General features: G+C 66.2%; 2 protein-coding genes across 2 annotated transcripts in view; one reads left to right on the forward strand and one right to left on the reverse strand.

The window, feature by feature from the left end:
- CHLRE_25g756197v5 (uncharacterized protein) overlaps window positions 1-118 on the forward strand; it is a 4,583-nt gene extending 4,465 nt beyond the window's left edge. The window contains exon 5 of the mRNA XM_043072963.1: window positions 1-118. This exon is cut by the window's left edge and continues 159 nt beyond it. The gene's annotated coding sequence lies outside the window, so the exon portion shown is untranslated.
- Window position 119: 1 nt separating this feature from the next.
- Window positions 120-6,205, reverse strand: CHLRE_25g756247v5 (uncharacterized protein). The gene is made up of 8 exons (XM_043072964.1): window positions 6,179-6,205; window positions 5,472-5,602; window positions 5,336-5,406; window positions 5,096-5,201; window positions 4,794-4,996; window positions 1,498-4,341; window positions 691-1,116; window positions 120-549 (listed from the first exon to the last, which is right to left on the reverse strand). Exons 2-8 carry the CDS (start codon window positions 5,516-5,518, stop codon window positions 470-472), a joined length of 3,777 nt encoding a protein of 1,258 aa, XP_042914106.1. The 5' UTR covers window positions 5,519-5,602; window positions 6,179-6,205; the 3' UTR covers window positions 120-469.
- Window positions 6,206-10,468: the final 4,263 nt, after the last annotated feature.

Here is a 10,468-nt window from a genome sequence, read left to right on the forward strand (position 1 = left end):
AAGAAGAGAAGAAAAGAGAAGAACCCTGTCAGGGTTCTGGTCTCGGGGACCAGGCTGCTTTCAGGCAGCAGGGGGGCAGCGCGTCTGCCCCTGTTCAACCTTGTAAGGATGATTCCTCAAAAAAAAAAAGAAAACAGAAAGCAAACACCTCGAAAACCGCCACCAACCACCCCCATCCATCCCACCCCACCCCACCCCGACCCGGCAGACAGAGCAGGAGGCTGGCCCCCCCGCCCCCCGGGAGGGGTTGCACAAAAACACCGCCAGACCTAACCCAAGCACCAAACTACACCACAGCCTAACCGCAAGAACCACCACCACCGCGCGCCAGAAAAGAAAACACCAGCGCTACGCACTCGCCCCGCCCAAACCCACCCCACCCCCACAAGTCGGTTGCTTAAGCAACACCCCAGGAGAACCGGCAGAGGAGACACAAGCAGAAAACTAAACGGGCCAGATGTGGCACTGACTAAGCGGGCTCCAGCCCGCTGCAAGACGCGCTGTGCAGGAAGTCCCACAGCCGCCCAGGCGCTGCGACGCCAGCCAGAGCTAAAACACATGGGCGCCAGATAAGCTGATGACGATAAACGCCACGCCAGCGCCTGGAAAGAAACGCCGCCCAAAAGGAAACCTAGGGGGCCTGCACAGGTGATGCAAGCGTCAGCCGCAAGTTCAACTTCGGTGACCCACCCTGAACCTCCTCCACTTCACAGAACGTGCCACCCGCCGTCCAGATGGCAACAAAGTGCGCCAGCTTAGCCGCCTTGAGCTGTGCGGTGAGAAGCTGTGTGGGCAGAGCCGACAGGGTTTCAGGGGTTAGCGTGGCGGCAGTGAAACGCAGCTGCATCACCCTGCGCAGCTCGCTGACCACCTCCCGAACCACATGCTCCGACGTCTGCTTAGCAGGCTCGCGGGACCAGTACGCACACCAGACGGCGTACAAGAAGGTGGCCCGCAAAGTGCTCCACAGCAGCGCGCCCGCCCCCCGCGGGCCTGAGGCCCACATACCCATGCGGTCCCCCAGCATGAAGCCCGCGTCCATCACTGGTGGCGCCGCTGCCTGGGGCGCAAGGCAGGCCCACAGCTGCTGCAGCCACGTCCTCGCCTGCGCATAAGCTGGACACTCCAGGAAGATGTGCGTCAGGCTGGCCCACGCCCGCGGACCAGGTGGCCCGCAGGCGGGGTGAGGACAGTGCGCCCCCAACCCCCCGCACCCCGTGGTCACCCGTGGACGAATGCCCTTGCCCGCCCTGTACAGCCCGCAAGGCAGGTAAGCATGTTGCAGCCGGTACACAAGCACCTTTGCCCCCCGACTGGCGTGGCTGTCCCACAGCCTCCGCCACGTACCCCACAGAAGGGACGCATCCGGGGGCGGCATGCGAGGGTCGCCCTCCACCGCCGCCGCTGCTGCCGCCGCCGCCGTGGCAGGCCCAGTGCTAGGTCCCGCCCCTCCCGCCGCCTGCTCCTGCAGCCGCGCGGACCGCCGCGGCCCCTCACCTGACTGCTGGGACGGGGACGCATACGACTGCAGTTCTCTCGCCGGCGTGTTCTGCAGCCCGGCTGCCGCGGAGGTGCGGTGGAGCCAGGGGTCCAGAGCCACCGGGTTATTGTGGAAGTGCTGCGCCGCCGTGGTGGTCAGCTGCGCCGCTGCACGCTGCCACTCCGCCTCCCGCTCCGCCAGCCGCGACTGTGCCACCGGCTGGGGCCCCGAAGCCCCCGCCTGCTGTGTTGGCGCCGGGCACGGCATGGCTGCGGGGCGGGCCGGAGCCGGAGGTGCGGCCGGGTTGGCCGCGGTGATGGCCCGCCGCACGTCCCGCACCGTGTAGTCCGCTAAGCTGACACCCGCAATCCGGCAGTGCTCCGGGTGCACTACCACCCCAGCCTCCGGCGCCAGGAAGTACGGCGCCCGAGGCCACGCCCCCGCCCGGTCCCCTGGTAATGCTGCATCGTACGCCGCCCGCTCTTCAAAGGTCCACAGGTGCCGCGGCTTGCGATGCTGCAGCACACAGGCAGGCTGCCACGCCCCATCCACCGCCGGGGGCAGCACGCCAGGCCCAGGCTCCAAGAGCCGCCCCGTGTAATGGACGTAGGACACAGCCCCCGCAGCGTTAGCCACCCACAGCTGGTCCAGGCTAACCCGCCACTGTGGTGGCGCTGCTGGCGGCTGAGTGGCTGGCTGCGGCGGATGCTGTTCCACGCCCGCGCTCCGCACGTGGCCGACCGCGGCCGCCAGCCGGGCAGGCAGCCCCGCTGGCGCCGGCGCGTCGCTGTACACCCACGCCCACGTGGTGGCAGAGTCCGGGCGCACATGGGTAAGCAGCGCCCGGGTGAGCATCTTCCAGGGTTGCCGGCCTGGCTGGGCAAGGAGGGCGAAGGTCTTAGCTTGCAGGGCAGACAGGAACGCAGGCAGGTCGACGTGGTTGACACCCCCATCCTTGTACGGCAGACAGGCCGTTTCCCGCTTTGGCAGCAGGAGCGGGTTCCCGTGCGACACCAGGCTGGCGTCCTCAGCGTGCATGGAGCGCGCAGCAAAGTGGTCCACCAGGGCGGTGAGGTCCTTCAGCTGCGCAGGCGACGGGTTGAGGAAGCTGAAGTGGTAGGCCAGCTTCGCCGCCAACACCTGCTTCGCAATGTGCACACGGCCAACGAGAGTCAGAGACAGGGCAGCCCACAGACGCGCCACAAACGCCATGCCGCGAGCCCGCCGGGTGTACAAGTCAGCTGCAGCCGCATCAGAGTCCCACGACAGGGGCACACCCAGGTGCGTCACGGCGCCAGTGGTAAACGGCACCCCCGTGTGTGGGCAAGGGCCCGTCAGGTGCGCAAACCTGCCAAGGCCCATGGCCTTGCTCTTGTCCGGATGGACACGGGCGTTGGACGCGCGGCAGAACAGCTGTACTGCCGCCATCAGGACCGGCCCGTCCACCGCCGGGTCGCGCGCCGTGAGGGTCGTGTCGTCAGCGTGGTGGGCAGCCGGTGGCGCCTGCTCGCCACTGGGTAACAGGGGCGTGCGCAGTGCCCCTTGCTCCACCTGCCGCCGCAGAAAGGACGTCAGTGGCTGCATCTGGATGACCCACAGGGGTGGTGAGGCGGTGCTGCCCTGCGGCAAGCCGTTCAGCACTGGGAAGGCGTCAGAGAGCATCCCGTTCACACACACGCGGGCAGAGCCGTTGGCAGTGAGCAGGCGGATCCAGCGCAGCATGCGCGGCCCAAACCCAAGTCCCTCCGCGGACGCATACAGCCACTGCCGGTGCACCCGGTCATACGCCTTTTCAATGTCCAAGAAGTACAGCGCACCACCCTGCCGTGGCGTGCCGTCCGCGCCCACGTCCAGGCGCATCCATTCAATCAGGCCTTGGAGGTACAGCGCGTTGTCTCCAATCCAGCGGCCGGTGATGAACGCGGTCTGCAGCTCATCCACAACTGCATCCAGGGCGGGCTGCAGGCGGGCGCTGACGGCCTTGGACACCATCTTGAAGTCGCAGTTGAGCAGCGTGATGGGCCGGTAGGACGCCAGGTCGGCGCGGTCCAGGCTTTTGCCCTTGTAGATGAGCGTAATGATGCCCTCCCGCCAGGAAGCAGGCAGCGCCGCCGCCATTTCGCCGCCATCGTGGGCGTCTGCAGCGGCAGCAAAGGCAGCGGCAGCAGCAGCACACAAGCGCGGACCCAGCAGCGCCCAGAAGACCTTGTACACCTCGTACGGAACCCCGTCCGACCCAGGTGCTTTACCATTGGCGGAGCCAGCCAGCGCTGCCATCAGCTCGGCATCACTGAGGGCGCCGTCACCGGACCCCTCTGCGGCGGCGTGCAGATCCGCCGGAACCTTGCGGTCAATGGCCGCCAGAAGCTGTTGCTGCGACGCCGTACAGACCGGCTGCACGCGGAACAGGCCGGTGGGGCTGGCGCTGCTGTACATGGCTGTGGCGGCTGCGGAGACAGTGTTGCGCGTGCCCGGCCCCGTGAGCGCCACAGGCGCCGGTTGCCCCGGCACCTTCAAGTGCGTGATGGGCTCCTGCGCGCCGGCTGCTGGCTCGTCAGCCTGCCGATGGAACCAGCGAGTGCCCCGCTCCCCATGCTCCTCCATCAGTGCAGCGCGGGCATTGTGGCTGGCCGCTGCGGCAGCTGCCCGCTCCTCCCGCACCGCCAAGTTGGCCATGGCCGCAGCCTGACGCTGCGCGGCGCTGGCACCCGGCCGGTCGGCCAGGGCAGCGGCCGTGTCTGCGGCCAGCACCACGCCATGCAGCCCATCCCGGGTCTGGCGTGCATGCCGACGGTGGATGCTGGTGGCGGCCTCCCGCAAGAAGAACTTGTCCGCCTCCCATTGCGTGCAAGCGCCGTCACCTGTACTGGCCACGGGATTTGCGGCAACGTGCGCCTCCAAGCACTGATGATTCCTCAAAAAAAAAAGCACTGCTCGAGCTCCAAACGCAGCGAGGGGTGAAACAGCAGGTACGTGGGGAAGCGCCACTGCTCCCGGTGCGCATGTGGCAGGTCGGGCAAGGCCAGGGTGAGCAGCACACCGTTGTGGTCCCCAGGCGCCCCATACGTGCGTGCGACATCCACCACCCACAGCGCCGCGGTGGCACTGACATACCACCGATCCAGGCGTGCGGGAGTGGCCGGCTTGGGTGTGGCCGGATGCGTGTAGCCCTTGGCGCCGCCACGCTTGCTCGCCCAAGGGTCCACCAGACTGAACTGGGCGAGGAGGCTGGCAAGTTGCGGGGCACCTGCAGCACGTGACGGGCTAGGGGCCGCCTCCTGACTGGCATCGGTGACACAGTTCCAGTCCCCACCGACAACAAGCACCCTGTCCGTGGCCAGGTGGGGATGCAGCCCGGCAAAGAAAGCAGGCTTGTCCGCCACGGCCGTGGGCGCATACACACACACGAAGCGCAGGCGCAGGTGACCCACGTCCCAATCCCAACATACCACACGGCCGCTGGTGGGGAAGAAGGCTGGCGAGTGCCGCTGCTGCGCGCTGCTATCAGCCCGGGACCTGCACGGGAGCGGGAGGCATGAGCAGGGTAAACGGGGGGAGCGGCCGGGGTTGCGGCGGCGCGTGGCGGTGACTGTTCCAAGCAGCCGCGGCAGAGGCTGTGGCTGCCGCGGCTGCGCATGGCCAGCAGTCACCGGTTGCGCGGCCGCTGGTGGGGAGGAAGGCTGGCGAGTGCCGCTGCTGCGCGCTGCTATCAGCCCGGAATCTGCACGGGAGCGGGAGGCATGAGCAGGGTAAACGGGGGGAGCGGCCGGGGTTGCGGCGGTGCGTGGCGGTGACTGTTCCAAGCAGCCGCGGCAGCAGCTGTGGCTGCCGCGGCTGCCCATGGCCAACAGTCACCGGTTGCGCGGCCGCTGGTGGGGAAGAAGGCTGGCGACTGCCGCTGCTGCGCGCTGCTATCAGCCCGGGACCTGCACGGGAGCGGGAGGCATGAGCAGGGGGAGCGGCCGGGGTTGCGGCGGTGCGTGGCGGTGACTGTTCCAAGCAGCCGCGGCAGAGGCTGTGGCTGCCGCGGCTGCCCATGGCCAGCAGTCACCGGTTGCGCGGCCGCTGGTGGGGAAGAAGGCTGGCGACTGCCGCTGCTGCGCGCTGCTATCAGCCCGGGACCTGCACGGGAGCGGGAGGCATGAGCAGGGTAAACGGGGGGAGCGCCGGCGGCGCGTGGCGGTGACTGTTCCAAGCAGCCGCGGCAGAGGCTGTGGCTGCCGCGGCTGCGCATGGCCAGCAGTCACCGGTTGCGCGGCCGCTGGGTGGGAGGATGGCTGGCGAGTGCCGCTGCTGCGCGCTGCTATCAGCCCGGAATCTGCACGGGAGCGGGAGGCATGGGCGGGGTAAACGGGAGCGACCGGGGTTGCGGCGGTGCGTGGCGGTGACTGTTCCAAGCAGCCGCGGCAGAGGCTGTGGCTGCCGCGGCTGCCCATGGCCAGCAGTCACCGGTTGCGCGGCCGCTGGTGGGGAGGAAGGCTGGCGAGTGCCGCTGCTGCGCGCTGCTATCAGCCCGGGATCTGCACGGGAGCGGGAGGCATGGGCGGGGTAAACGGGAGCGGCCGGGGTTGCGGCGGTGCGTGGCGGTGACTGTTCCAAGCAGCCGCGATGGAGCCGAAACCAAACTGGTGCTTGTCAGCACCTTTATTGACAGTGTCGGGCAGAACCACGGTGACCGTGTGTGCATGTAAGCCTTACCCCGTATCCAGCCCGGCGCACCAGGCGTTCCGTGTCTTCATGCGGCGGTGGGCATGAGCGGAGGTGCGTGTGCATGGGAGCCCTACACCGTATCCAGCCCGGCGCACCAGGCGTTCCCGCGGCGTGTCTTCATGCGGCGGTGGGCATGAGCGGAGGTGCGTGTGCATGGGAGCCCTACACCGTATCCAGCCCGGCGCACCAGGCGTTCCCCCGGCGTGTCTTCATGCGGCGGTGGGCGTGAGCGGAGGGTGCGTGTGCATGGGAGCTCTACACCGTATCCAGCCTGGCGCACCTGGCGTTCCCCCGGCGTGACTTTATGCGGCGGTGGGCATGAGCGGAGGTGCGTGTGCATGGGAGCCCTACACCGTATCCAGCCCGGCGCACCAGGCGTTCCCCCGGCGTGTCTTCATGCGGCGGTGGGCATGAGCGGAGGTGCGTGTGCATGGGAGCCCTACACCGTATCCAGCCCGGCGCACCAGGCGTTCCCCCGGCGTGTCTTCATGCGGCGGTGGGCATGAGCGGAGGTGCGTGTGCATGGGAGCTCTACACCGTATCCAGCCTGGCGCACCAGGCGTTCCCCCGGCGTGTCTTCATGCGGCGGTGGGCATGAGCGGAGGTGCGTGTGCATGGGAGCCTTACACCGTATCTAGCCCGGCGCACCAGGCGTTCCCCCGGCGTGTCTTCATGCGGCGGTGGGCGTGAGCGGAGGTGCGTGTGCATGGGAGCTCTACACCGTATCCAGCCCGGCGCACCAGGCGTTCCCCCGGCGTGTCTTCATGCGGCGGTGGGCATGAGCGGAGGTGCGTGTGCATGGGAGCCCTACACCGTATCCAGCCTGGCGCACCAGGCGTTCCCCCGGCGTGTCTTCATGCGGCGGTGGGCATGAGCGGAGGTGCGTGTGCATGGGAGCCTTACACCGTATCCAGCCTGGCGCACCAGGCGTTCCCCCGGCGTGTCTTCATGCGGCGGTGGGCATGAGCGGAGGTGCGTGTGCATGGGAGCCCTACACCGTATCCAGCCCGGCGCACCAGGCGTTCCCCCGGCGTGACTTCATGGGGCGGTGGGCATGAGCGGAGGTGCGTGTGCATGGGAGCCCTACACCGTATCCAGCCCGGCGCACCAGGCGTTCCCCCGGCGTGTTTTCATGCGGCGGTGGGCATGAGCGGAGGTGCGTGTGCATGTGAGCCTTACACCGTATCTAGCCTGGCGCACCAGGCGTTCCCCCGGCGTGTCTTCATGCGGCGGTGGGCATGAGCGGAGGTGCGTGTGCATGGGAGCCTTACACCGTATCCAGCCTGGCGCACCAGGCGTTCCCCCGGCGTGACTTCATGGGGCGGTGGGCATGAGCGGAGGTGCGTGTGCATGGGAGCCTTACACCGTATCTAGCCTGGCGCACCAGGCGTTCCCCCGGCGTGTCTTCATGCGGCGGTGGGCATGAGCGGAGGTGCGTGTGCATGGGAGCCTTACACCGTATCCAGCCTGGCGCACCAGGCGTTCCCCCGGCCTTCCTTCATGCGGCGGTGGGCATGAGCGGAGGTGCGTGTGCATGGGAGCCCTACACCGTATCCAGCCTGGCGCACCAGGCCTCCCCCGGCCTTCCTTCATGCGGCGGTGGGCGTGAGCGGAGGGTGCGTGTGCATGTGAGCCCTACACCGTATCCAGCCCGGCGCACCAGGCCTCCCCCGGCCTTCCTTCATGCGGCGGTGGGCATGAGCGGAGGTGCGTGTGCATATGAGGCTTTCCCCGTTATTGAGAAAGCTGTAAAGACGAACCATGCGAAGCCGAGAAAGCCGGTATCCAGCTTCAGGTGGTTCCCTAAGCACAAGCCGCGGAGGCGCAGGCGGAGGCGAGACCCGTGCCCGGACCGGCGCTGAAGACTGACGTACCGGCCTGCTGTAGATTAACTTAAGCCGGAGCATGCACAGCAAATCAAGACCCAGCATGGAGCGGGTTCCTTGTTGCATGGGGCTGCATGGGGCTCATATAATTCGAGTTCAGTTCTTCACTCTTCAAGCAACCTGTCTTTGTCACATGTAGCTACATACCTATCGTTCAGCACCATGTAGAGACTTCGTGGTCCTCTGCCAGTCGGCCATGGAATTGCTTTCAAAGTTGCGCTCAAGTCTACAGGGCGAGTCTTCAAGTCCTGCTAAGCCCTGGCATCAATCTTTGGAAGGTATTTTATGAGCTGCTGGTGCTGGGGCTGGGCTGCGCTGTCGCAGGGGGTGTCGGACCCTCGTTGACCGGGTCTACAACTAAGCCAGGTCTTGACGCTGCTGTTACAGGATGTAAATCAAGCATCAGAGACCAAGTCTGGAATCAACAGTGCCAGGTGAGGCAGGTCAGGACACATAGCGACAGCCATTTCAGGGGGTCAACAAGCGACAACAAATTCAGGGCTGAGCATCCATGCGCAGTATGGACGAAGTTGTAAGAGCATAAGCAGAGATTCAGAGTGTGAAGCTCCGCCCCTCCCCCTCCCCTTGTCTCCTCAGGTCCGGCACTGGAATTCGACTCGGGGTGTAGCGCGCGTAAATGCGTGGCCCTTCTAACCCTCACCAGGCAAGTTTGATCGGAAGTTGCTACACAACTCATAATAGGATGAATGATAGGATTTGAATGACGTACGTGGGAAGTTAGTTCTAGGGGACCGAATGCGGTCTAGGCCCTGCCCTGCACGACACCGTGCCACCATGCACTGACCAACGTACCCCAAACACCATGCAGGCCGAGCTCAAGTACGGAGGCGGCTAGCGGCAAGCGGCAGACTTCAGGTGGCGGCAGCGGAATTGGCAGGCGGCGCTGTGCGCGCATGGTGTTATGGTGTGATCGGCGGGTGGCTGGGTGTAGTGCTGGCAGGGGATCCGTATCGGTTGCCTTCACACTTGCCTCGAGACCCTGAGTATGCCTGGTCTGTACGTTTAGTGTTGTGTAGCAATGGTAGGCCTTGCAGAATGTGTGCGTGCAGCACGTGGTGGGTTGCGGGTCGTGTGGACGGAGCGGGCGGGAGAGCCGTGCGGACTTGCACCATTTTGGCACACCACGACAGTACGAGGGGCACGTGTCGGAGCGCAGATGCATGAACTGTAACACATCAAGAGAGCTTCAGGTGCCTCATGTGCCCCATTTTATGTGCCGTGCGGGACCTGCACAGTATCGGGTGGGACGCACACAGCGCCGGGTGGCAGCTTGCTTTAGGTAAAGCACAGGCGTGCCGCATGCGTGAGACCATGCGTAGAGCTCTAAGCAACCGGCATTTTTGCTTTATTTGTGCTTAATCGTGCGTATGCTAAGCATGCATACGCATGCGTGCCAGCCAGAGGGGAGCGGCGCGGCAAGTCCTGGCAACTACCATGCGTTAGCTAACGTAGGTGCTTGTCCTTGACGCATGCGAGCGGTGTGCTTCCTCCTGCGTACCGCACGCACTTTTCGTGCTTGCCGCATGCGGAATTTCCATGCTTAACGCATGCTAACGCATGCCATAACGCACAAACCCGTCCTTATAGTGGTGTGTGTGAACGGGATGCTCTCTGACGCCTTCCCAGTGCTGAACGGCTTGCCGCAGGGCAGCACCGCCTCACCACCCCTGTGGGTCATCCAGATGCAGCCACTGACGTCCTTTCTGCGGCGGCAGGTGGAGCAAGGGGCACTGCGCACGCCCCTGTTACCCAGCGGCGAGCAGGCGCCGCCTGCTGCCCACCACGCTGACGACACGACCCTCACGGCGCGCGACCCGGCAGTGGACGGGCCGGTCCTGATGGCGGCAGTACAGCTGTTCTGCCGCGCGTCCAACGCCCGTGTCCATCCGGACAAGGGCAAGGCCATGGGCCTCGCCTTGGCAGGTGCTGGCGGCAAAGCTGGCCTACCACTTCAGCTTCCTCAACCCGTCGCCTGCGCAGCTGAAGGAACTCACCGACCTGGTGGACCACTTTGCTGCGCGCTCCATGCACGCTGAGGATGCCAGCCTGGTGTCGCACGGGAACCCGCTCCTGCTGCCCAAGCGGGAAACGGCCTGCCTGCCGTACAAGGATGGGGGTGTCAACCACGTCGACCTGCCTGCGTTCCTGTCTGCCCTGCAAGCTAAGACTTTCGCCCTCCTTGCCCAGCCAGGCCGGCAACCCTGGAAGACGCTCACCCGGGCGCTGCTTACCCATGTGCGCCCGGACTCCGCCACCACGTGGGCGTGGGTGTACAGCGACGCGCCAGCGCCAGCGGGGCTGCCTGCCCAGCTGGCGGCCGCAGTCGGCCACGTGCGGAGCGCGGGTGTGGAACAGCATCCGCCGCAGCCAG

This window comes from Chlamydomonas reinhardtii, assembly GCF_000002595.2.
Source record: "Chlamydomonas reinhardtii strain CC-503 cw92 mt+ unplaced genomic scaffold scaffold_25, whole genome shotgun sequence".
NCBI classification, from domain to species: Eukaryota; Viridiplantae; Chlorophyta; class Chlorophyceae; order Chlamydomonadales; family Chlamydomonadaceae; genus Chlamydomonas; species Chlamydomonas reinhardtii.

What these genes read in the sequence shown, in the direction of transcription:
- CHLRE_25g756247v5 (XM_043072964.1), bottom strand. Translation starts at nt 5,518, where the DNA reads ATGGGCAGCCGCGGCAGCCACAGCCTCTGCCGCGGCTGCTTGGAACA. An exon ending in CACCAGCGGCCGCGCAACCG is followed by an intron (nt 5,202 to 5,335) that starts GTGACTGTTGGC and finishes GCTCCCGTGCAG; the next exon opens with ATTCCGGGCTGATAGCAGCG. An exon ending in GTCCCCGTCCCAGCAGTCAG is followed by an intron (nt 1,117 to 1,497) that starts GTGAGGGGCCGC and finishes TGGAGTGTCCAG; the next exon opens with CTTATGCGCAGGCGAGGACG.